The sequence below is a fragment of the Coregonus lavaretus genome (assembly GCF_964263955.1).
Source record: "Coregonus lavaretus genome assembly, chromosome: 9".
Taxonomy (NCBI): Eukaryota; Metazoa; Chordata; class Actinopteri; order Salmoniformes; family Salmonidae; genus Coregonus; species Coregonus lavaretus.
The window spans coordinates 34,047,909-34,069,570 of NC_139996.1; the positions used below are offsets into that span (position 1 = coordinate 34,047,909).

Sequence of the window (21,662 nt, forward strand, 5' to 3'; positions counted from 1 at the left end):
TTATTAACCTTGTCCAAAGTAGTTAAGATTAGCAAAGAAAGGTGGGGCTCAAAATCCAAAAGTATTGTTAGAGTCCGAAGACTATTTGTGAGAAAAGACCTAACTGTACTCTTACAGTATTTACAAGATATTGCACACTATTTAGAAGGACATATAGCCTAGGACCAAGAAGCATGGCGGCAGCCTTTAGTTATTATTTCCCCAGCTTCTGGAATAGCCTGCCAGAGAACCTGAGAGGGGCCGAAACAGTGTACATATTTAAAAGAGATCATAAAACTTTTTTTTTGCTTTGCTTTTCCTTAGGGTGCTTTTCAGTTGTTCAGGTTGTGTCAGTTATTGTGTAGTAAATATTTCAGGTTTTATTTTCTGTGTTTTTTCCTGTAAAGCACATTGCTTTGCATTCAATGTCTGAAATGTGTCATATAAATAAAGCTTGATATGATGATATTGTACAGCGCTGTGGCTTAGATATTATGTATTCGTTCTTAATAATTTCATACTCATGTGAAATATGTCTTACTTTAATAAATGATTTATTTTAAAATGTATGCATGGAGTCTGACGTGTCAAAACAAACAGTAAAAATTGACAAATGTTATGACTGCCTTTTTCTTATTTTTACAAAGCTTATTTTTTCATCTAGCCTAGGCAGCCGATTGTGTGCTAGATTTGCACTATTGTCTAGGCTTGATGTGCATTCCCGGTAATACACTCGTACATAAAGCATCCTCCATTCAGCCTGCAAAGGCATCATTTTCCTCCTTAACTAGCTTTAATGGCGAGAAGTTTGAAAACAAAAACGGGGGAAATATGCGTACTTTCTTTATGCAACACCATTTTCCACCACCATTTTCTGACAAAGTACAATGTTGCACACTGCGTTCAGCCAAAGGTGTGCAACACCGTAATTTGTCCGGAAATCCGAAAATGGTGGTGGAAAATGGCCTTTTCACCATTAAACTAGTTGAGGAAAATGATGCTTTTGCAGCCTGAATGGAGAATGCTTTATGTACGAGCCGGTCCACGGTGGACACGAGTGTAATACCGGGAATGGACATCAAACCTAGACGATCAGCTGCCTAGGCTAGAGATCATCATGCAACACATTTTTCAGTCTCTCAGCTCTCTGATGGTGGTGCTTTTCTTCGCACGGCCTTGGACAGTGCTTGCTGAATGACAGGGTACAGTTTGAAACACCCCTCAATGCATGTGCGCACACCCCCAGTCAGGGTGTCCACTCCCATCTCGCCATCCGATTGTAGTCCAGAAATCTGGTTCAGACTTGGCAGAAATGCAACTGTCAGGCTTCCCAAATTCTCCCTGGATCCTGAGGCCAAGTTGAAACCATTTTCCTCTAGAATGGTAGGGTCGATGAGGTATGTGGCACCTTCCTGACGGATTGCGCATCCAAGAACCAGATCGTACATCTCTATACCTGCGTCCGCCAGTGCCATGGACGCACAGGTGACTGCATGTGCCAGGACGGAGCCGTCGTTTTCAAGGACCATCACATTGACTTCAATCTGAGAGCGAGGATACTTGTGCAAGCACACTCCTGGCCTCAGGCTCTCCAACAGCATCAGTGACAGATCCTTTTCATCACTACCTTGAATCCACGAGCCTCTCTCTCGACAAGAGAATGGGGCAAATCTCATGTCAGTAATCAGTCTTCCGGATTTCATATCCGTCTCATCCTTACGCTCAGTCTCTCTGGGACCATAAACACAGCAGATGAGCTTCGTGTTCCCAGCTTCAATGTAAGCTGAACCTTTGGCTTGACTGATCAGCCCACATCGGACAAAAACTGAACGGACATCCACTTGACCACGCTGCCTGCCATCTACCCTGGCGTCGTTCGAAGCGGTGGACTTCTTTACCGCGGTTTTACACAGAAAGAGAGATGGACTTTGAGACACTTCTGGGCCACGTACCCTTTTTGTGTCAGTCGGCATGGTCGGAGAATAGTCCTTCCAAAAATGTTATTTACTTGGGCCGGGTGCTGTATTTGTCCAAAGACTGTAGTTATAGCTAGCTGCTATTTCTGTTACTCGATGACTGAATGCTCGATTAGCTCACGTGGTACCGTGTGTGCATCACCAAATATCTTCCCCGGCTATCGAATTGCGCTTGTAGTTCCTCCTTACACATCTGCTCACATGTCACCTGCTGGACTGGAGTACAGAAATGAAACAAAGATAAATTACACAGTGTATATAATACAATACATGTATTCTAATAATGCATCAGGAAATATATATTTTATTGATTTTCAATCCACATATTGCTTTATAACAGAAAATAAATTGACTTAAATGGACTATTTCATTTTCATTGCATCAGCCATCGATAGTAGTTCGCGCAAGTGCGGTCGCGGGTTGGCAATGATTGACAGTAAATTATAACCAATAGAAACTGAGTATCACTGTGGTGACTGTTCTGTCAAACCAATAGTGTCTGTGTATAGGCGGGTACACTGCGTTTCACTTTCATTGTGTCAGCGTGGGGAGTCAGTGCGAGCAGTGACAGAAACATAATAAAGATAAACTTCTGTGAGTATCGAAAATGTTTCATTGATTGGAGTACAGTTACTGGTGCCTGTCATTATCAAAATGATTAAAACAGCGGATTTATGTCTAATATAGCTACTTAATTTGTTCGAATGTCGCTGACGTTACAAATGTAATGAATGAGCTAGCTGCTCGAGCAGATTTCATTGAATGACTTGAGAAATGAGAATGGCATAATTATTCATACACCGTTAGATTATGCCTTACTATGGTATTAACTAGCTGGGTTTAAAGTTATCTCCATTAGCTAACCAGATCCAGCGAGCTAACTTTATTTAGTTATCCAACGTTAGCTAGTTACCTATCTAGGGAATTAGCTAGCTACCCAACCAAGAACGAATGCATTGCTAGTCAACGAATTTGCACAGACGTGGAAGGGCTCAATGTAACTAAGTGGCTCATTTTAACACAAGGATGTATGGATGAAAAAATAACTACGGTCAGGGCAGGTTATAATTGCAGGATGAGTTTGCTGTAAAAAAGACCGTGCGGGCGGTTGTTAACTCGGTGATTCGGTAGTCAGGACCGGGACTAGCTCAAACTCTAGGCTGCATTCTGCCTTCTCCCAACAGTTTTCAGCCATTAGTTTTGCCCACGACTGGCTTGTGTGAACTACAATCCCGACGCTATGTTTTAAGGTTTAGAAACGTCAATAATAATCGCTTGTGATATGGCTTTCGAAACATATGTACCTTATCTTTCATCAGCAAGAAATAATCCTTCAAATAAAAAAGATAAACATACTGTAGCAGTTTTGCACAGGTCCAAACAGCTCTGGGTGCCTCCATCTGACGAAACTAAACTTCCGCTATACACTTCCCAAGTTAAAGCCGGGTGTACACTACACGATTTTGACCACGATTTAGCTGTCCCAGACAAGTTTTTGAGATCGGAGGCAAAATCCCAATGTACGTTAGTTGCGAACTCCGGGCGCGCCGCCGTCACTGACGCTCGTTTTAATGTGAGCAGGTCAAAGACGCAATCTGAGGGCTAGGGATCTCGTCTTTGAGCAGTCCCAGACGCCCCGATATTTAAAAACAGGTTTGATTATCGGCACAAAATCTGCAATGCTCTTGTAGTGTGAGATGTGCAACGACACGTTTTGAGAACGGTGATCAGCTAGAAGTCAGTGAGATTACTTTGTTTCGCATCACCCAGAATGTGTAGAGACTCGAGCAGGAGCGATGATTACTACTAGTATGCGTTTGTACTTGCCTTCAACCAAAGCAAAAGTATAAAATCGTTACAGCTCTGAAGTTCACAAGCAATGTTATTCAATTCAAAATATTGGCTAGATATTTCAACTCTGTATAGCAAGCGTGAATGTCTGACTGAACGTTTATGAGGCTGCTTTGAGCCACAGTTCGTAACTACTTTAAATCGAATCACATCATTGATTTTGCGAGAAAGTGAAGAATCTTGTAGTATGTGACCACCGTCTGTGCCACATCGTTTAGTGTGTGCACCACTATGTTGGCAACACACAAAAAACTACAGGAAAGACAGTCGTTTAATGTAAGAGGCTCAGCGATGTTAGGATTTTGAAAGTCATGTAGTGTCCACCCCGCTTCACACACAGGTGTTAGGAGCATGCTAGATAGATAATTAGCACAGGTGGTCGCCTCTTGTCTTCCATCTGTTTTCCCTAAACAAGCACTGTAACATGGAGGTATGGCCTTGTGTGAACCCTAACCCTATCCAGGTGTGAATCAATGTAACCTCTTTTTTTTTTTTACCTTCACCCGTATACAGGACTGTTCCTATACGGGACTGTTGATCTAACGTGTGCTAATGTGATTAGTGTAGCTGTTGTAAGTAACAGCAAACTTTCCAGGACATAGACATGTTTTATATGGGCAGAAAGATTAACAAGAATTTAAGCTAACTGCACTGTCCAATTTACAGTAGCTATTGTTTAAGGAGAGTGCACAACAACAAAACACTTTTGTCATGGCAACTGGTTTGATACATTTACCTCTGAAGGTAAATAATGTACTTACATTCAGTAATCTTGCTCTGATTTGTCATCCTGAGGGTCCCAGAGATAAAATGTAGCATAGTTTTGTTTGATAAAATCCATTTTTATATTCAAATGTAGGAACTGGGTTCTACAGTTTGAACCCTTGCTGTCTCTGTCTCCACACCCACCCCGCTCGGCCATCTAGATGTGTGAAAGTTAGTGTAAAAGCTAATGCACCATCATGTATGACATCCCTGGGAGTGTGTAAACTTACATTTTGTATTACCATATCATTTTTGTATGTTCTCTATAGTTATGTATTTGAAAATGTATCAATTGACCAATTTGGCACATTTGGGCAGACTTGATACAAAATAGTCCAGTATTGCAATGCTTCACTGGATCAATCTGAAACTTTGCATACACACTGCTGCAATTCAGTGGCCAAAATATGAATTGCGCCTAAACTACAATATATTGCAGCCTTTCTCTTGCATTTCAAAGATGATGGAACAAAAAAAACAATAGAAAATGCATGTTTTTTTGTTTGTATGATCTTTTACCAGATCTAATGTGTTAGATTATCCTACATTAAGTTCACATTTCCACAAACTTCAAAGTGTTTCCTTTCAAATGGTATCAATAAATGCATATCCTTTGCTTCAGGTCCTGAGCTACAGGCAGTTAGATTTGGGTATGTCATTTTAGGCGAAAATTGAAAAAAAGGGTCCTATTCTTAAGAGGTTAAAATGTTGTATTTTATGAAAGAAAAGGTCCTTATGCTTTGGGGCTCTTAACAGAACTCCCCCATACAGAAGACGCCTTCATCCAATTACTCTTATGTGTAAGTAATGAAATGGAACTGGGAGTCATGATCAAGGGCTAGACCGGGACATGCCATGGGCTGTTTACCGTCCATGTGTCTCCCCTGGGGGCTGTCTGCACCAGCTGTGGGGTTTCCTGGATCATCAAGGATTCCACCTCAGGGAATAGGACCTCTGTTACCTTTTAATTATGGCTGCGACATATGCTATATGTCCACACATGACTTGGTTTTACATTAAAGTAATGGCTAGCTAAGTAATCAAGTGATCTTTGAAACTTTAAGATTGACTGGCAGGTGTAAATTAGGATTACTGTATACAGCAAAATGATAATCCTACCTCAGGGGAGGTACAGGAAATTGCTTCAAAGGTCCTCATACAAAGAGGAATATTGTATTAATGTGGGATCTTCTCCTGCCTTCCGGGCAGGCCTGCTATAAAGCTTCAACAGTGGTGAAGATAAGGGGTCTAAGGCCTAGACAGACCCTGGGGCTATTTTCCCAACAATGAGGCCAAACTTTTCATAAACATGCTGCATAGGCCTATCCAATGATGTGGTAGGCATCTCCATTTAGTGTTTTATAGGTCCAGTCAGGGATGTGCTGTAAAGTAAACATTGTTTTCGCATGAATTTGGTTGAAACTGATATTCAGTTTGCTAAAACAAAAGAAGCAAAACCCATTTTTCCATTTGCTTGCTATTTCAGTGGAAGCAAGGACACAGAATCATTTAATTGAAACTTTAGCTTATTACCTTCAGTATTCACACATGCCTACCCATACCCTCTCCCTCACTGGTATTTAATTTGTTTGTTCCTAACTGTTTTTCCAATGTCTGTGTGATCATCAGTCATCAATCGGCATCCCTTTCAGAATGGACTCTTTGTTGACTGCTGCTCAGATCCGTGAGAAGTTCATCAACTTCTTCCGTCGCCATGAACACCAGTATGTCCACTCGTCCGCCACCATACCTTTGGATGACCCCACACTGCTCTTCGCTAACGCTGGCATGAACCAGGTACGCAGCAATACTATCGCTACCCATCCAACTATCCCTTCCCCAATATTTCTCTTCTGCAGGTCTGTAGAGAGTGTGGCTCTATTGGCTAATTACAGCCTCTCAACTCAGTGGATGTGTCTTAGCACAGTGGAATTATACCCTCTGGGAGTGTATTGTCCTAAAACAGATGTCTCCTAAACTCACACATTCTGTCCATATTTGAAGCTTCTTTCAGTTGCATGGAAAGAATAGACTATTTGAAATATACTTGTCCCAATTTATCTCTATCTTTCTCACCCACCCTCTCTCTCTGTCCACCTACCCAAACTCCCCTTCCAGTTCAAACCTATCTTCCTGAACACCATTGACCCGTCCCACCCCATGGCCAGACTCAAGCGTGCAGCTAACACACAGAAGTGCATCCGCGCTGGGGGCAAGCACAACGATCTGGATGATGTGGGCAAGGACGTGTACCACCACACCTTCTTTGAGATGCTTGGCTCCTGGTCCTTCGGAGACTACTTTAAAGTAAGCCATGGAGACCGGACGTTAGATACTGTAGTAGTCATCTGATCTGTAATGACGCAGCAACATTTTAACAAGTCTCTCAAGATGGTGTGTCAGCGATTAACACCATTTAACCGTGGATGTGTTTGCGTGTTGGGAAGATTAATTGATTGTCTCTCTCTTATTTCCTTTCCTGCTGACTCCTCTCCCTGCAGCACCTTGCTTGTACGATGGCCCTGGAGCTGCTGACTAAGGAATTTGGGATTCCCATCGAGCGCCTTTATGTCACCTACTTCGGGGGTCATGAAGAAGCTGGGTTGGATCCAGATCTGGAGTGTAAACAGATTTGGCTGGACCTTGGGTGAGTGATTTTCAGGAGTAGTAAATTCTTGTCAGAACTAATAGGGCTATTATATATCAAAATCTACCTGAATGATACAAATAGGCTGCACTCTTTCTATTCTTGTTATTGTGGTCAGTAACACTATGTGTTGGGTGATAATTCTCTCAGGGTACTGTTCCCTTTTCAAACCTCTAGACGCCACTCTGCTGGTTACAAAAACAGTCTTGTGAGAACAATCCTGTTCTCTCTGTGTGCCTGTATTCCCTCCCTCCCTGCTCCTACTGTAACCTCTCCCTCTCCTCTGAGTCTCACCTGGGGGGTATTTATTAGTCGGGTTCCATTGCAAAACGTTTAGTCTTTTGCAAAACATTTGCAACGGAAACCATTTCGTATTTACTTTAGGAACCAAATGGAAGCAAACAGAGCAAACGGGTAGGGACTTTACATGAATTTGTCCAATAGAAACTTGTTTTTGTCGCAAACAGACAAAACATTTTGCAATGGAATCTGACTAATGAATACACCACTGTTTTACCTGCGTCTCCTCTCTGGGTGACAGGATGGACGAGGCTCGTATTATACCTGGCAGCATGAAGGATAACTTCTGGGAGATGGGGGACACAGGTCCTTGTGGGCCCTGCAGTGAGATCCACTTTGACCGCATCGGGGGGAGAGATGCTGCCCACCTGGTCAATATGGACGACCCCAATGTGCTGGAGATCTGGAACCTGGTGTTCATCCAGTACAACAGGTAATTAATTTACAGTGGGGGAAAAAAAGTATTTAGTCAGCCACCAATTGTGCAAGTTCTCCCACTTAAAAAGATGAGAGAGGCCTGTAATTTTCATCATAGGTACATGTCAACTATGACAGACAAAATGAGGAAAAAAAATCCAGAAAATCACATTGTAGGATTTTTTATGAATTTATTTGCAAATTATGGTGGAAAATAAGTATTTGGTCAATAACAAAAGTTTCTCAATACTTTGTTATATACCCTTTGTTGGCAATGACACAGGTCAAATGTTTTCTGTAAGTCTTCACAAGGTTTTCACACACTGTTGCTGGTATTTTGGCCCATTCCTCCATGCAGATCTCCTCTAGAGCAGTGATGTTTTGGGGCTGTCGCTGGGCAACACAGACTTTCAACTCCCTCCAAAGATTTTCTATGGGGTTGAGATCTGGAGACTGGCTAGGCCACTCCAGGACCTTGAAATGCTTCTTACGAAGCCACTCCTTCGTTGCCCGGGCGGTGTGTTTGGGATCATTGTCATGCTGAAAGACCCAGCCACGTTTCATCTTCAATGCCCTTGCTGATGGAAGGAGGTTTTCACTCAAAATCTCACGATACATGGCCCCATTCATTCTTTCCTTTACACGGATCAGTCGTCCTGGTCCCTTTGCAGAAAAACAGCCCCAAAGCATGATGTTTCCACCCCCATGCTTCACAGTAGGTATGGTGTTCTTTGGATGCAACTCAGCATTCTTTGTCCTCCAAACACGACGAGTTGAGTTTTTACCAAAAAGTTATATGCCACGTCTGGCACTGCAGGATTTGAGTCCCTGGCGGTATAGTGTGTTACTGATGGTAGGCTTTGTTACTTTGGTCCCAGCTCTCTGCAGGTCATTCACTAGGTCCCCCCGTGTGGTTCTGGGATTTTTGCTCACCGTTCTTGTGATCATTTTGACCCCACGGGGTGAGATCTTGCGTGGAGCCCCAGATCGAGGGAGATTATCAGTGGTCTTGTATGTCTTCCATTTCCTAATAATTGCTCCCACAGTTGTTTTCTTCAAACCAAGCTGCTTACCTATTGCAGATTCAGTCTTCCCAGCCTGGTGCAGGTCTACAATTTTGTTTCTGGTGTCCTTTGACAGCTCTTTGGTCTTGGCCATAGTGGAGTTTGGAGTGTGACTGTTTGAGGTTGTGGACAGGTGTCTTTTATACTGATAACAAGTTAAAACAGGTGCCATTAATACAGGTAACGAGTGGAGGACAGAGGAGCCTCTTAAAGAAGAAGTTACAGGTCTGTGAGAGCCAGAAATCTTGCTTGTTTGTAGGTGACCAAATACTTATTTTCCACCATAATTTGCAAATAAATTCATAAAAAATCCTACAATGTGATTTTCTGGATTTTTCTTTCTCAAATTGTCTGTCACAGTTGACGTGTACCTATGATGAAAATTACAGGCCTCTCTCATCTTTTTAAGTGGGAGAACTTGCACAATTGGTGGCTGACTAAATACTTTTTTTCCCCACTGTATAATAAGCTGTAAAATATGTGACAGACCGGCTCGATTCGGTCTTATGTAGCAAAATTTGAAATTGTGTTTTTAACATTGAATAAAAGTAGAGACTCTGAGGTAGAAAATGGTATATCATACACTACAGTTGAGGAACAATGGGAAAGTAATTCTGCTTTGAAAGTTGATAAACTTGTAACCCCACTTTTGAGAAAATGGTCCTTGAATGTTTTGGTACACCTACTGGAGAGCTCTTCTTTGTCTACACCCATTTAGCATCATTCCAGCCTCTTAAGCCCCACCCATCTCTTTAAGGATTCACTTGTGAGGCCATGTGCTAAACAGAGAGTACGGTAGTGTACAAACAAAGATTTCAAGACTAAAGGCTGGTTTATAGTACGTCTATCGACATGTCTGTATACAGTTGTCGCAGTGACATCCTGAACATTCTATTGTCGTCCGACATCAAACTTGTCGTTGTGAAAAAGTATAAACACAAAAACGACAGGCTGCATGACATCAGCAGCCTGGTGGTCCAAAATAGCATAACTGGTATATTTTAACGCCAATAAACCCACCTGTTTAAAAATGAATTTAGTATACAGTGCATTTGGGAAGTATTCAGACCCCTTGACTTTTTCCACATTTTGTTACGTAACAGCCTTATTCTAAAATGGATTAAAAAAATAAAAAATCTCAACGGTCTATACACAATACCCCATAATGATAAAGTGAAAATAGGTTTTAAGATTTTTTTGCAAACGTATAAAAAATCAAAAGCACCTTATTTACATAAGTATTCAGACCCTCTGCTATGATACTCGAAATTGAGCTCAGGTACATCCTGTTTCCATTGATCATCCTTTAGATGTTTCTAGAACTTTATTGGAGTCCACCTGTGGTAAATTCAATTGATTGGACATGATTTGGAAAGTCACACACCTGTCTATATAAGGTCCCACAGTTGACAGTGCATGTCAGAGCAACAACCAAGCCATGAGGTCGAAGGAATTGTCCATAGAGCTCTGAGACAGAATTGTGTCGAGGCACAGATCTGGGGAAGGGTACCAAAAAATGTCTGCAGCATTGAAGGTCCCCAAGAACACAGTGGCCTCCATCATTCTTAAATGGAAGAAGTTTGGAACCACCACCAGAAGGACAACCATCTCTGCAGCACTCCACCAATCAGGCCTTTATGGTAAAGTGGCCAGACGGAAGCCACTCCACAGTAAAAAGCACATGACAGCCAGCTTGGAGTTTGCCAAAAGGCACCTAAAGGACTCTCAGACCATGAGAAACACGATTCTCTGGTCTGATGAAACCAAGATTGAACTTTATGACCTGAATGCCAAGCGTCACATCTGGAGGAAACCTGGCACATCCCTACGGTGAAGCATGGTGGCGGCAGCATCATGCTGTGGAGATGTTTTTCAGTGGCAGGGACTGGGCGACCAGTCAGGATTGAGGGGAAAGATAAATGGAGCAAAGTACAGAGAGATCCTTGATGAAAACCTGGGCATTCTACCGGAGAATCTTAGAACTTGGATACTGTCTCGTTGGCCTAACGTTATATCCTAATTTGACTTTGGTGCAGGTCATGTTGTTCTTCACATTACCATCTCTGGTAAACACACACTATATCAAATCAAATCTAAGATTATTTGTCACATGCACAGGATACAGAAGGTGTAAACGGTACAGTGAAATGGTTACTTGCATAGTGGAGTCTTTTTGTTTAGACATGTAGCTAGCTAAACAATGAACCATAATCCCAACTCATAACGTTACTACCCTGCATGAATCTACAGGTAGCTGAAGCTAACTAGCTAACATTAGGCTATAACTAGCAATGCAAATGACTCTGAGATACGAATAATATTACTACACAGATCATACACGTAATGTTAGCTAGCGAGCCAGCCAGCTAATGTTAGCTAGCTAGCTAACAGTACGCTTTAACTTGCAATGAAAACAACTTTCTGACAAAATTAGAAACGTATAATATCTGAAAAATGTAGCTAGCTAGATTCTCTTACCCATATACATGGATGAACGCTTCTCCCTCTCGGTCACGGATGCCATGGTTGCCCTTAGTTTGAAGATGTAATCCGGAGACGGGTGTTTTATACAACAGCCTTCTGTGTTCTTCTCTTTTAGACTCCCTCCGCATTTGCAATCAAACGGCTGAATTTTCTCCATCTCCTTAGCTATCATACTCTGCTTCCACCGGGCATTCCACTGATTTCAAAACTCGGTTCTCCAGTAGTGGAGCGCCTTAGCAATACTTGTGCAGTTCTTCGTGATATGAAAAAAAAGCTGCGTTAGAAAGGATTACCTACACATACTAAGCAGCTCATGTTATAGACTGAAGCATGCTACATGGCAGACCAATCCGAACTCATCTCTCGGCATGTCCAGCCCATCCATTATCTCAGCCAATCATGGCTAGCGGGAAGGTTCCTGTCTTTTTTCGTGGCTAAACCAACTAGGCTCGTAATTTAACAATTATATTCGTATTTACAGATGGCATACAAGTTTGTGATTAAGGCACATGAAAGTTCACATGTTCCAGAAGGCATTTCTGCCAAGAAACGCATTTTGATAAAAAATGTTTTTACCTTCAAATGTCTATCCTGTGAAGTAATGACGCGCGACATACGCCTAGTTTCCTGAAACGAGTCACATGTGTAATAAGAATATTCCCACATGCAATTCCTTACTCGTGTTCAATTCAATCCTGTGTAATGCACATGCAGATGTGCATAGACACATGATCTCACTGAACCTGTTCCCCCCCACCCCCACCAGGGAGTCTGAGACAGAGCTGAAGCCCCTGCCTAAGAAGAGTATTGATACAGGCATGGGTCTGGAGCGTCTGGTCTCTGTGCTGCAGAACAAGATGTCCAACTACGACACAGACCTTTTCATCCCCTACTTCCAGGCCATCCAGAAGGCAAGCACCACTACCAAACCCTATTTACCATTATTCTCTGTGTGTTCTGGGTGCTCTGAATGACATGTCTGACTGTACCAATGTGGTTGTTCTGAACAGGGTACAGGAGCCAGGGACTACACAGGAAAGGTTGGTGCTGAGGACGTAGATGGCATTGACATGGCCTACCGTGTCCTGGCTGACCACGCCCGCACCATCACCATCGCCCTCTCTGACGGGGGCAGGCCAGACAACACAGGGAGAGGGTGAGCCCTTTTAACTGTACTGCTGTCTGTCTATGTTTGTCTGAACATCAATCTCTTAATGTGCACATGTTAACCTTCTCCCTCTGTGTGTTCAGATATGTGTTGAGGAGGATCCTGCGTCGTGCTGTGAGATACTCTCACGAGAAGCTGGGTGCTCAGAGAGGCTTCTTTGCTACCCTAGTTGATGTGGTGGTAGAGTCCCTGGTAAGAAATCTCATCCTACTCTTCATGTTATTCACTATCTCTCCCTCCCTCTTAGTCCTTTCCTGTTTTCCATTCTGCCCTTGAGCAAGGCAGTTAACTCCCAACAACAACTGCTCCCAGGGCGCCGATGACGTCGATTAAAGCAGCAACCTGCACCACCCTGATTCAGAGGGGTTGGGTTAAATGTGGAAGATATATTTCGGTTGAATGCATTCAGTTGTGCATCTGACTAGGTATCCCCTTTCCCTCTCCAGGGTGATGCCTTCCCTGAGCTGAAGAAAGACCCAGACATGGTAAAGGACATCATCAACGAGGAAGAGGAGCAGTTCCTCAAGACACTCAGCAGGGGGCGAAAGATCCTGGACAGGAAGATCCAGAGTCTGGGAGACATCAAGATCATCCCTGGTACTGAAGGGCTACATTAGCATACAGTGAGGGAAAAAAGTATTTGATCCCCTGCTGATTTTGTACGTTTGCCCACTGACAAAGAAATGATCAGTCTATAATTTTAATGGTAGGTTTATTTGAACAGTGAGAGACAGAATAACAACAAACAAAAAAATCCAGAAAAATGCATGTAAAAAATGTTATAAATTGATTTGCATTTTAATGAGGGAAATAAGTATTTGACCCCCTCTCAATCAGAAAGATTTCTGGCTCCCAGGTGTCTTTTATACAGGTAACGAGCTGAGATTAGGAGCACACTCTTAAAGGGAGTGCTCCTAATCTCAGCTTGTTACCTGTATAAAAGACACCTGTCCACAGAAGCAATCAATCAATCAGATTCCAAACTCTCCACCAAGTCCAAAGAGCTCTCCAAGGATGTCAGGGACAAGATTGTAGACCTACACAAGGCTGGAATGGGCTACAAGACCATTGCCAAGCAGCTTGGTGAGAAGGTGACAACAGTTGGTGCGATTATTCACAAATGGAAGAAACACAAAATAACTGTCAATTTCCCTCGGCCTGGGGCTCCATGCAAGATCTCACCTCGTGGAGTTGCAATGATCATGAGAACGGTGAGGAATCAGCCCAGAACTACACGGGAGGATCTTGTCAATGACCTCAAGGCAGCTGGGACCATAGTCACCAAGAAAACAATTGGTAACACACTACGCCGTCAAGGACTGATATCCTGCAGCGCCCGCAAGGTCCCCCTGCTCAAGAAAGCACATATACAGGCCCGTCTGAAGTTTGCCAATGAACATCTGAATGATTCAGAGGAGAACTGAGTGAAAGTGTTGTGGTCAGATGAGACCAAAATCGAGCTCTTTGGCATCAACTCAACTCGCCGTGTTTGGAGGAGGAGGAATACTGCCTATGACCCCAAGAACACCATCCCCACCGTCAAACATGGAGGTGGAAACATTATGCTTTGGGGGTGTTTTTCTGCTAAGGTGACAGGACAACTTCACCACATCAAAGGGACAATGGACGTGGCCATGTACCGTCAAATCTTGGGTGAGAACCTCCTTCCCTCAGCCAGGGCATTGAAAATGGGTCGTGGATGGGTATTCTAGCATGACAATGACCCAAAACACACGGCCAAGGCAACAAAGGAGTGCCTCAAGAAGAAGCACATTAAGGTCCTGGAGTGGCCTAACCAGTCTCCAGACCTTAATCCCATAGAAAATCTGTGGAGGGAGCTGAAGGTTAGAGTTGCCAAACGTCAGGCTCGAAACCTTAATGACTTGGAGAAGATCTGCAAAGAGGAGTGGGACAAAATCCCTCTGAGATGTGTGCAAACCTGGTGGCCAACTACAAGAAACATCTGACCTCTGTGATTGCCAACAAGGGTTTTGCCACCAAGTACTAAGTCATGTTTTGCAGAGGGGTCAAATACTTATTTCCCTCATTAAAATGCAAATCAATTTATAACATTTTTGACATGCATTTTTCTGGATTTTTTTGTTGTTATTCTGTCTCACTGTTCAAATAAACCTACCATTGAAATTATAGACTGATCATGTCTTTGTCAGTGGGCAAACGTACAAAATCAGCAGGGGATCAAATACTTTTTTCCCTCACTGTATTAATTATTAATTAGAAACATTTACCTTGTCAAAACAGAATGTTTTTTACCCCCTTTTCTCTTCTTTCTCTCCCTGTGTAGGTGACACCGCCTGGTTGCTGTATGACACATACGGTTTCCCCCTGGATCTCACTGCCCTAATCGCTGAGGAGAGGGGGATGATGGTGGACGTTGCTGCTTTTGAGGAGGAGAAGAAGGCTGCCCAGGTGAGAGTGTAGAAATGGAGACCAGTAGAAAAGATAGAGCCTTGGATTGGCATGGGAGTTGATGTGGATTTTTTAATTTGCCTGTAGAGGTTGGAAATGTACTGCTTTGTGAATGTACACAGACATGAATGCTTTCCTCTGTCAGCATTTCTCAGTCAGTATTGCACTAAGTGAGTAGTGCCTTGCTCTGCTTATTAGATAAATCAGTATTTACAAGACATTACAGCTCCATTACTTGCAGTGTTAATTCATACTGAAAAGCTCCTTTCCACATTGGAGTGAAGGTCAAAATCACTTCAATAATGTCATATGATATCAGTGCTAAACATGCAAGTTGGCTTTCTATCTAAAGAATGAGTATGATGTTTCCGCATAATGAATGACTGATTCATCATTGGAGTGAAGTTAGTTGCAGGTTTTTGCAATGGAAATAGAACAGAGATTGGGCTAAGGCTGTCTCCTCCATGTCCCTCCCGCTCAGATTAAGTCCCAGGGGAAGGGCTCTGGGGATGAGGACCACATCATGCTGGACATCTATGCCATCGAGGACTTACGCAACAAGGGCATCGCTGCTACTGACGACACACTCAAGTACAGCTACAGTGCTGACGACAGCGGCAACTATGGTGAGAGACCCAAATAAAATAAACTCAGTTTTATTAACCAACTCAAAGATTGTTCGCTTGGTATTTATTCAAATCACTTTCTTGCTTGTGTCTGTTTTAATCCCTGTATATTTCTCTGTGGTTGTCCCAGAGTTTGAGCAGGCTGTGGGCACGGTGCTGGCTCTGAGGAGGGAGCGTGCCTTTGTGGATGAGGTGACGACAGGGCAGGAGTGTGGGGTTCTGCTGGACAAGACTTCATTCTATGCTGAGCAGGGAGGACAGAGCTTCGACGAGGGCTACATGCTGAGAGAGGACGACTGTGTAGATGATGTAAGGACCTACATGGAAGACAGGCCACTCTTTTTCAGTTGTAAAAGCCATATTAGACATGAATGTTGGCGGCAGGTAGCCTAGCGGTTGAGAGCGTTGGGCCAGTAACTGGAAGGTCGCTGGTTTGAATCCCCGAGCCCACTAGGTGGAATATCTGCCGATGTGCCCTTGTTCCTGTAAGTCCCTCTGGATAAGAGCGTCTGCTAAATGACTAAAATGTAAATGGAATGTTATTCTCTGTCTCCTTCTTACCACATGTTACTCCCTTCCTCAGAGGATGGAGTTCACAGTGAAGAACACTCAGGTTCGGGGTGGATACGTGCTGCATGTAGGAACGGTTTACGGCACTCTGAAGGTTGGAGATCACGTCATTCTGCACGTGGATGAGGTAATGCATCACTCAAAAGTACATTTTAATGACTCAATGTCGATATTTTCTTAACTGACTTGGTATTTATAGAAATTGATTGCATCTCTGTCTATTATCCAACCTCCACCCCCTCTCTCTCAGGCTCGTCGTAGGCCCATCATGAGTAACCACACTGCCACCCACATCCTGAACTTTGCCCTGCGGGAGGTCCTGGGAGAGGCTGACCAGCGTGGCTCCCTGGTGGCTCCTGACCGCCTGCGCTTTGACTTCACCGCCAAAGGTGCTCTGAGCACAGAAGAGGTGCGACGCACAGAGGAGATTGCCTGCGCCATGATCCGCGACGCAAAGGTGAGAGGTCATAGGTCATAGGTCATTGAAAGTGTGAGTAGGGGTATGTTCATTTCTGTTTGATCAAGTGTTGTTTTTACACTGAGCTCTTTGGTTTCTGGTGTTATTGATCTCAGGCCTGTTGTCTATTGTTTTATTTGAGTATTCCTTGACTGTTTCCTTGCCTTATTGCACCTTAACATTCTGTCTCGTCTCCTGTTTTCTTTTATACAGTATGTCACCCCAAGGCTCCTGTCATCCTTTTCTCCTCCTCACAGAATGCACTGTTTTCAAGCGTGTATTACCAAGTCACGACATCAGCTCTTTCTCTGTCTCTCTACAGCATGTCTATGCCATGGATACCCCCCTGGCAGCAGCTAAAGCCATCCAGGGTCTGCGTGCTGTGTTTGATGAGACCTACCCTGACCCGGTGCGCGTGGTGTCCATTGGTATCCCCGTGGCTGACCTCCTGGCTGACCCCAGCAGCGCTGCCGGCTCCCTCACCTCCATTGAGTTCTGCGGAGGAACGTGAGTACACAGCTCACCTTGGTTGCAGTTACTTTGCAAAGTTACAACTCATGATTCAGAAATACAGAGATGTTGTTTGAGAATTTACTGTGAGATTGTTGCTCGGTTGTATTCCGTACATTCTGTCTGAAACTTCAGGCACTTGCGGAACTCTGGCCATGCTGCACCTTTTGTCATTGTGTCAGAGGAGGCCATCGCCAAGGGAATCCGCCGTATCGTTGCAGTGACAGGAGCAGAGGCACAGAAGGTGAGAGGACAGAACTGTTCCCAACCGTTACTGGATGCTTGACATTTGTGTTTGTCATTATACTTTTGTAAAATGTTCACATCAAATTGTATTAGTCACATACATGTGTTTAGCAGATGTTATTGCAGGTGTAGCAATGCTTGTGCTTCTAGTTCCGACAGTGCAGTAATATCTAACAAGTAATATCTAACAATTTCACAACATATACCCAATACAGAGTAAGGAATGGAATTAAGAATATATACATATATGGACGAGCAATGACAGAGCGGCATGGACTAAGATACAGTAGAATATTATAGAATACACTATATACATATGAGATGAGTAATGCAAGATATGTAAACATTATTAAAGTGACTAGTGGGTGATGATCGGTATACGTAAGACTCTTTCGTAACCGCTATTTACTCAACGGTAACTATTTTGTGCTCTAACGTTAACTTGAATCCCATCCCCTCCCTGCTCTGTTCAGGCCCAGAGGAAAGTAGATGCTCTGAGACAGTCTCTGTCTGCTCTGGGGGAGAAGGTGAAGGTTCAGACCGCCCCCAATAAAGACGTGCAGAAGGAAATCGCTGACATGACAGAGGTGAGAGCTGTCGCAGAACATCCAGCCCTTAATGAGCTGTGTCTGTCTGTGTGTTTACTTACTATGTCTCTGTTCTGTGTTGTTGCAGTTTCTGGGCATGGCAGTGATCTCCCAGTGGCAGAAGGATAAGATGAGGGAGGCCCTGAAGGGCTTGAAGAAGACCATGGATGACCTGGACCGTGCCAGCAAGGCTGACGTCCAGAAAAGGGTAAGAGAGAGGGGCCAGACATGGGGTTTTGGGGGGGTTGGTGGAGGTTTTTTTTACTGGGTGAAGGGATACTACATGTCATAGAAATTGATGTGCTATGTAGTTGGGGAGTATGCAGGTCATTCTATATGAATGGTGCTTTCCTAATGTTCTCTGGTTCAGCTGGTCTTTCATTGCTATATTTTCTCTGCTTCCCCTCCCCCAGGTTCTTGAAAAGACCAAGGAGATGATTGACAGCAGCCCTAACCAGCCGCTGGTAGTCATGGAGATGGAAAGTGGAGCCTCTGCCAAGGTAACAACTAGGGCTGTGGCGGTCACAATTTTGTCAGCCGGTGATTATCAAGCAAATAACTGTCGGTCTCAAAGTAATTGACCGTTAGTTAACATAAACACGTTTAGCATCTCCTGGCTTCCACACATAGCCTACAAGCCACTGATGCAGACCTTTGGAACATCTACATTTAAAAAAGTCTAATAGATCCATGTAATATAGCCTACACCTTCACAATAAATCCATTATTTATTTTAGACAGGTCTAAAGAAACATGATATGAAGAAAATGTAGTCTATTTCAGAAGAACAGAATAGCATACTCTGAGTTGTCCTTATGTTAGGTCCTGATCTAGCTATGCCATATGGCTGTGGTCTACACTAATTCATTTACAGACAAGATTTGCTTAGAATTCCGTGCCATTATTTTATAGTATGAAGAATACAATTGAACAAAGCTGAATAAAATATAAATATTTTCTCCAAACATTTGAGGGAGTGCGCACATGCGGCTATTCTGTGTTGTGCGATTAACAAAGAATGCATGAAGGAACTCTAATGATGATTGGAAAAAAGTAGCTTGAAAGGCATGAGCTCAGCTTTTATTTTTTGCGCAGGTTTTTTGCGCGGTCTCTCATTCACAATTTGAGAAGCACTTGATAATGTCTCGAATTTCCCTGCGGCATCCCCTTTGTGGCCATAATGCACCCTAAAGAAATACATGCCTTTTGCAGCCTTTCTCCCTAAATGCTGCCCACTCCGAAGCACCTCTCATCTCACTCACACAGTTCTCCATCACGTGATCGGGTCTTTCTCACAGGCTACAAGTGAAGACAGACATATCGGGGACGCAACTGCGTGCGTCCTTATCCAATTACACATGTACTTTTCGTCAGCCAACAAGATGAGTGGGCCTAATGAACAGCAAAAGCACTAGCCTATGTCAATCTACTATCCCCCATACTATAAAAGTTGACCTATTCTGTGCGAGATATAAATATTCCAAACATAGACTGGGACAGTTGTGGGATGTGATAGATCCCAAATTAGTACAACCACTAGCATCAAAAAAAAGTTTTTACGCAATGAGGCTGACGCATCAGATCAGAACGTTTAGCTTAAAATGTTGATAAACGATTAGGCTATTTCTTCACATAATAAGCGCAGCAAGGCGCACACGTCATCTCTGCACTTAAATAGCGAATGGAGGATGCTTTTCCTGTGGTTCATTTTCATGCCAGCCAGGTAGGCTGTACTCCTGTTGTAAAGATAAGCTTAATATTTGCATAATATTAGGAAAGTTGAGAAATAAATATAGTAGGCGTAGCCTATAGAAAGCTGAAGGGATCCTCCTCTTTTTAATAGAGGTCATCACTGTTTTCTCACGCAATTGCATAGCCTATAGAAATGTTGCGCAACATGAGCTCTTGGGCTCTCATGATCACATTTGCATTGATGTCAGAGTGATTAGAGGGACAATAGAGTGCTGAGTACCAGGCAGTTCGCAAGTTTGGTAGGCTACTAATGACCATCAGCAGCATCAGAGCTTGGAGAAGCCTAATTACCGTGACTAAACGGTCAGGTGAAATTTGACTGCCTTCATGACTCATGACCGCCGTTGTGACGGTAATACGGTCACCGCAACAGCCCTAGTAACATCATCATCCTTTTATCTTCTCTACAGCCAATCCTACCACTGTGGAGAATTACAACACACCGCGGCACAGATTGTCATCCCTAAGTTTGAATCAAAAGTGTAATTAGACTGAAATATATAGTCTATTTTCTAACCCTGTCACTGTGTATTTCTCTGTCACAGGCTCTGAATGAGTCTCTGAAACTGCTGAAGACCAACTCCCCCCAGACTGCTGCTATGCTCTTCACAGTAGACAACGATGCTGGAAAGATAATCTGTTTATGCCAGGTGCCCCAGGTAAGCCATTCGCTCAACCTACGTGTGTTTGCATTCATGCACACTATAATTCACAGATTAGCTCCTTGTTTGTGCGTAATGCAATAACCTGCATTTTTTTGTTGGGATAGTATCTTATCTTTTGACTCTCTCCTCTACCAGGATGTTGCCAACCGGGGCCTGAAGGCCAGTGAGTGGGTGCAGGAGCTCTGCCCTCTGATGGATGGCAAGGGTGGTGGCAAGGATATGTCTGCCCAGGCCACTGGCAGGAACACACACTGCATAGAGGAGGCACTGCAGATGGCCAACCAGTTTGCCCAACTTAAACTGGGTGAAAATTAATAGAGGACGACGAGGAGGCTGGGGTGTGGTGAAGGATTATGGGGAAAGACCCCTGGATCCAACCCCACCATCCCCACTGGAATGTTCCAGCTCTGTTCTGTGTCTCTGAACTGGACGTTCCAGAAAATTGTATAGGAACATTCACCCATAGGAACATTCACCCATCCAAAGGTTAGAAAGGAAGCAGATACAATAGCCCTCTTTCTCTGAAAGGGAGATGCATCTGCAATTTATGGAGGATACCATGGTTTTCATCCATGCACAATTTGATGGCTCTCTGCAAGATCTGTGTGGTCGAAGGAGGTCACTCTGATTAGGTGATCGAATGATTGATAGGATGTGGGGGGTAGCATCCTCATACACCTATCTGATCTGTCCTGTAGTAGATAGTATTAGTCCTCCATCATCCCATCTTCCTCCACCTTTTAACTAATGATGGAAATACTCAACGGTAAACTGCTTCAGTTCATTGCTTGTTTCTCTCTATTTCATTGGCCTCTCCATGTCATTGCGTTTGTGTCTCACTTCCCCTCCATGACTGTGGAGCGATGTGGTCTCTGCAGACTGGCTTTCCTGGCAGTTGTAATGTACATTCACAACAGTAACCTTGGCACCAGTCAGCGCCACCAGCTGTGTAACAGTCTTATTGTCTGACATCTCAATATTAATGTAGTCAATTAATAATGAATTAAATAAATGGATGACATGACATTGTCAGTTTGGTGAAATGCATTTTATTGGCACTTATGAATGCATTGTGATGTCCATGTCTGATGCATTTCATGTTGTGGAATAAAAATACTGATAACACTTGATTTCTACTTCTACTAGTATTTAGATCTCTCGTCTCCTG

General features: G+C 43.4%; 2 protein-coding genes across 3 annotated transcripts; one reads left to right on the top strand and one right to left on the bottom strand.

Moving 5' to 3' along the window:
- Positions 1 to 1,037: 1,037 nt before the first annotated feature.
- On the bottom strand, positions 1,038 to 2,038 carry exosc6 (exosome component 6). Its single transcript, XM_084168939.1, has one exon. The coding sequence runs from the start codon at positions 1,950 to 1,952 to the stop codon at positions 1,119 to 1,121; it is 834 nt and encodes a 277-aa protein (XP_084025065.1). The 5' UTR covers positions 1,953 to 2,038; the 3' UTR covers positions 1,038 to 1,118.
- A 432-nt stretch (positions 2,039 to 2,470) lies between these two features.
- Positions 2,471 to 21,624, top strand: LOC311135068 (alanine--tRNA ligase, cytoplasmic-like). 2 transcript variants are annotated; one of them, XM_084168938.1, is made up of 21 exons: positions 2,471 to 2,549; positions 6,201 to 6,368; positions 6,690 to 6,878; positions 7,073 to 7,218; positions 7,760 to 7,951; positions 12,250 to 12,394; positions 12,494 to 12,639; positions 12,735 to 12,843; positions 13,098 to 13,248; positions 14,957 to 15,081; positions 15,563 to 15,707; positions 15,838 to 16,016; positions 16,291 to 16,404; positions 16,528 to 16,734; positions 17,057 to 17,241; positions 17,380 to 17,488; positions 17,964 to 18,077; positions 18,166 to 18,285; positions 18,491 to 18,577; positions 20,375 to 20,488; positions 20,630 to 21,624. In XM_084168938.1, the coding sequence occupies exons 2-21, from the start codon at positions 6,225 to 6,227 to the stop codon at positions 20,807 to 20,809; spliced, it is 2,901 nt and encodes a 966-aa protein (XP_084025064.1). In that variant the 5' UTR covers positions 2,471 to 2,549; positions 6,201 to 6,224; the 3' UTR covers positions 20,810 to 21,624. The 2 variants fall into 2 exon arrangements, with proteins under 2 accessions (XP_084025064.1, XP_084025063.1); XM_084168937.1 differs by having other exon boundaries at positions 6,224 to 6,368.
- Positions 21,625 to 21,662: the final 38 nt, after the last annotated feature.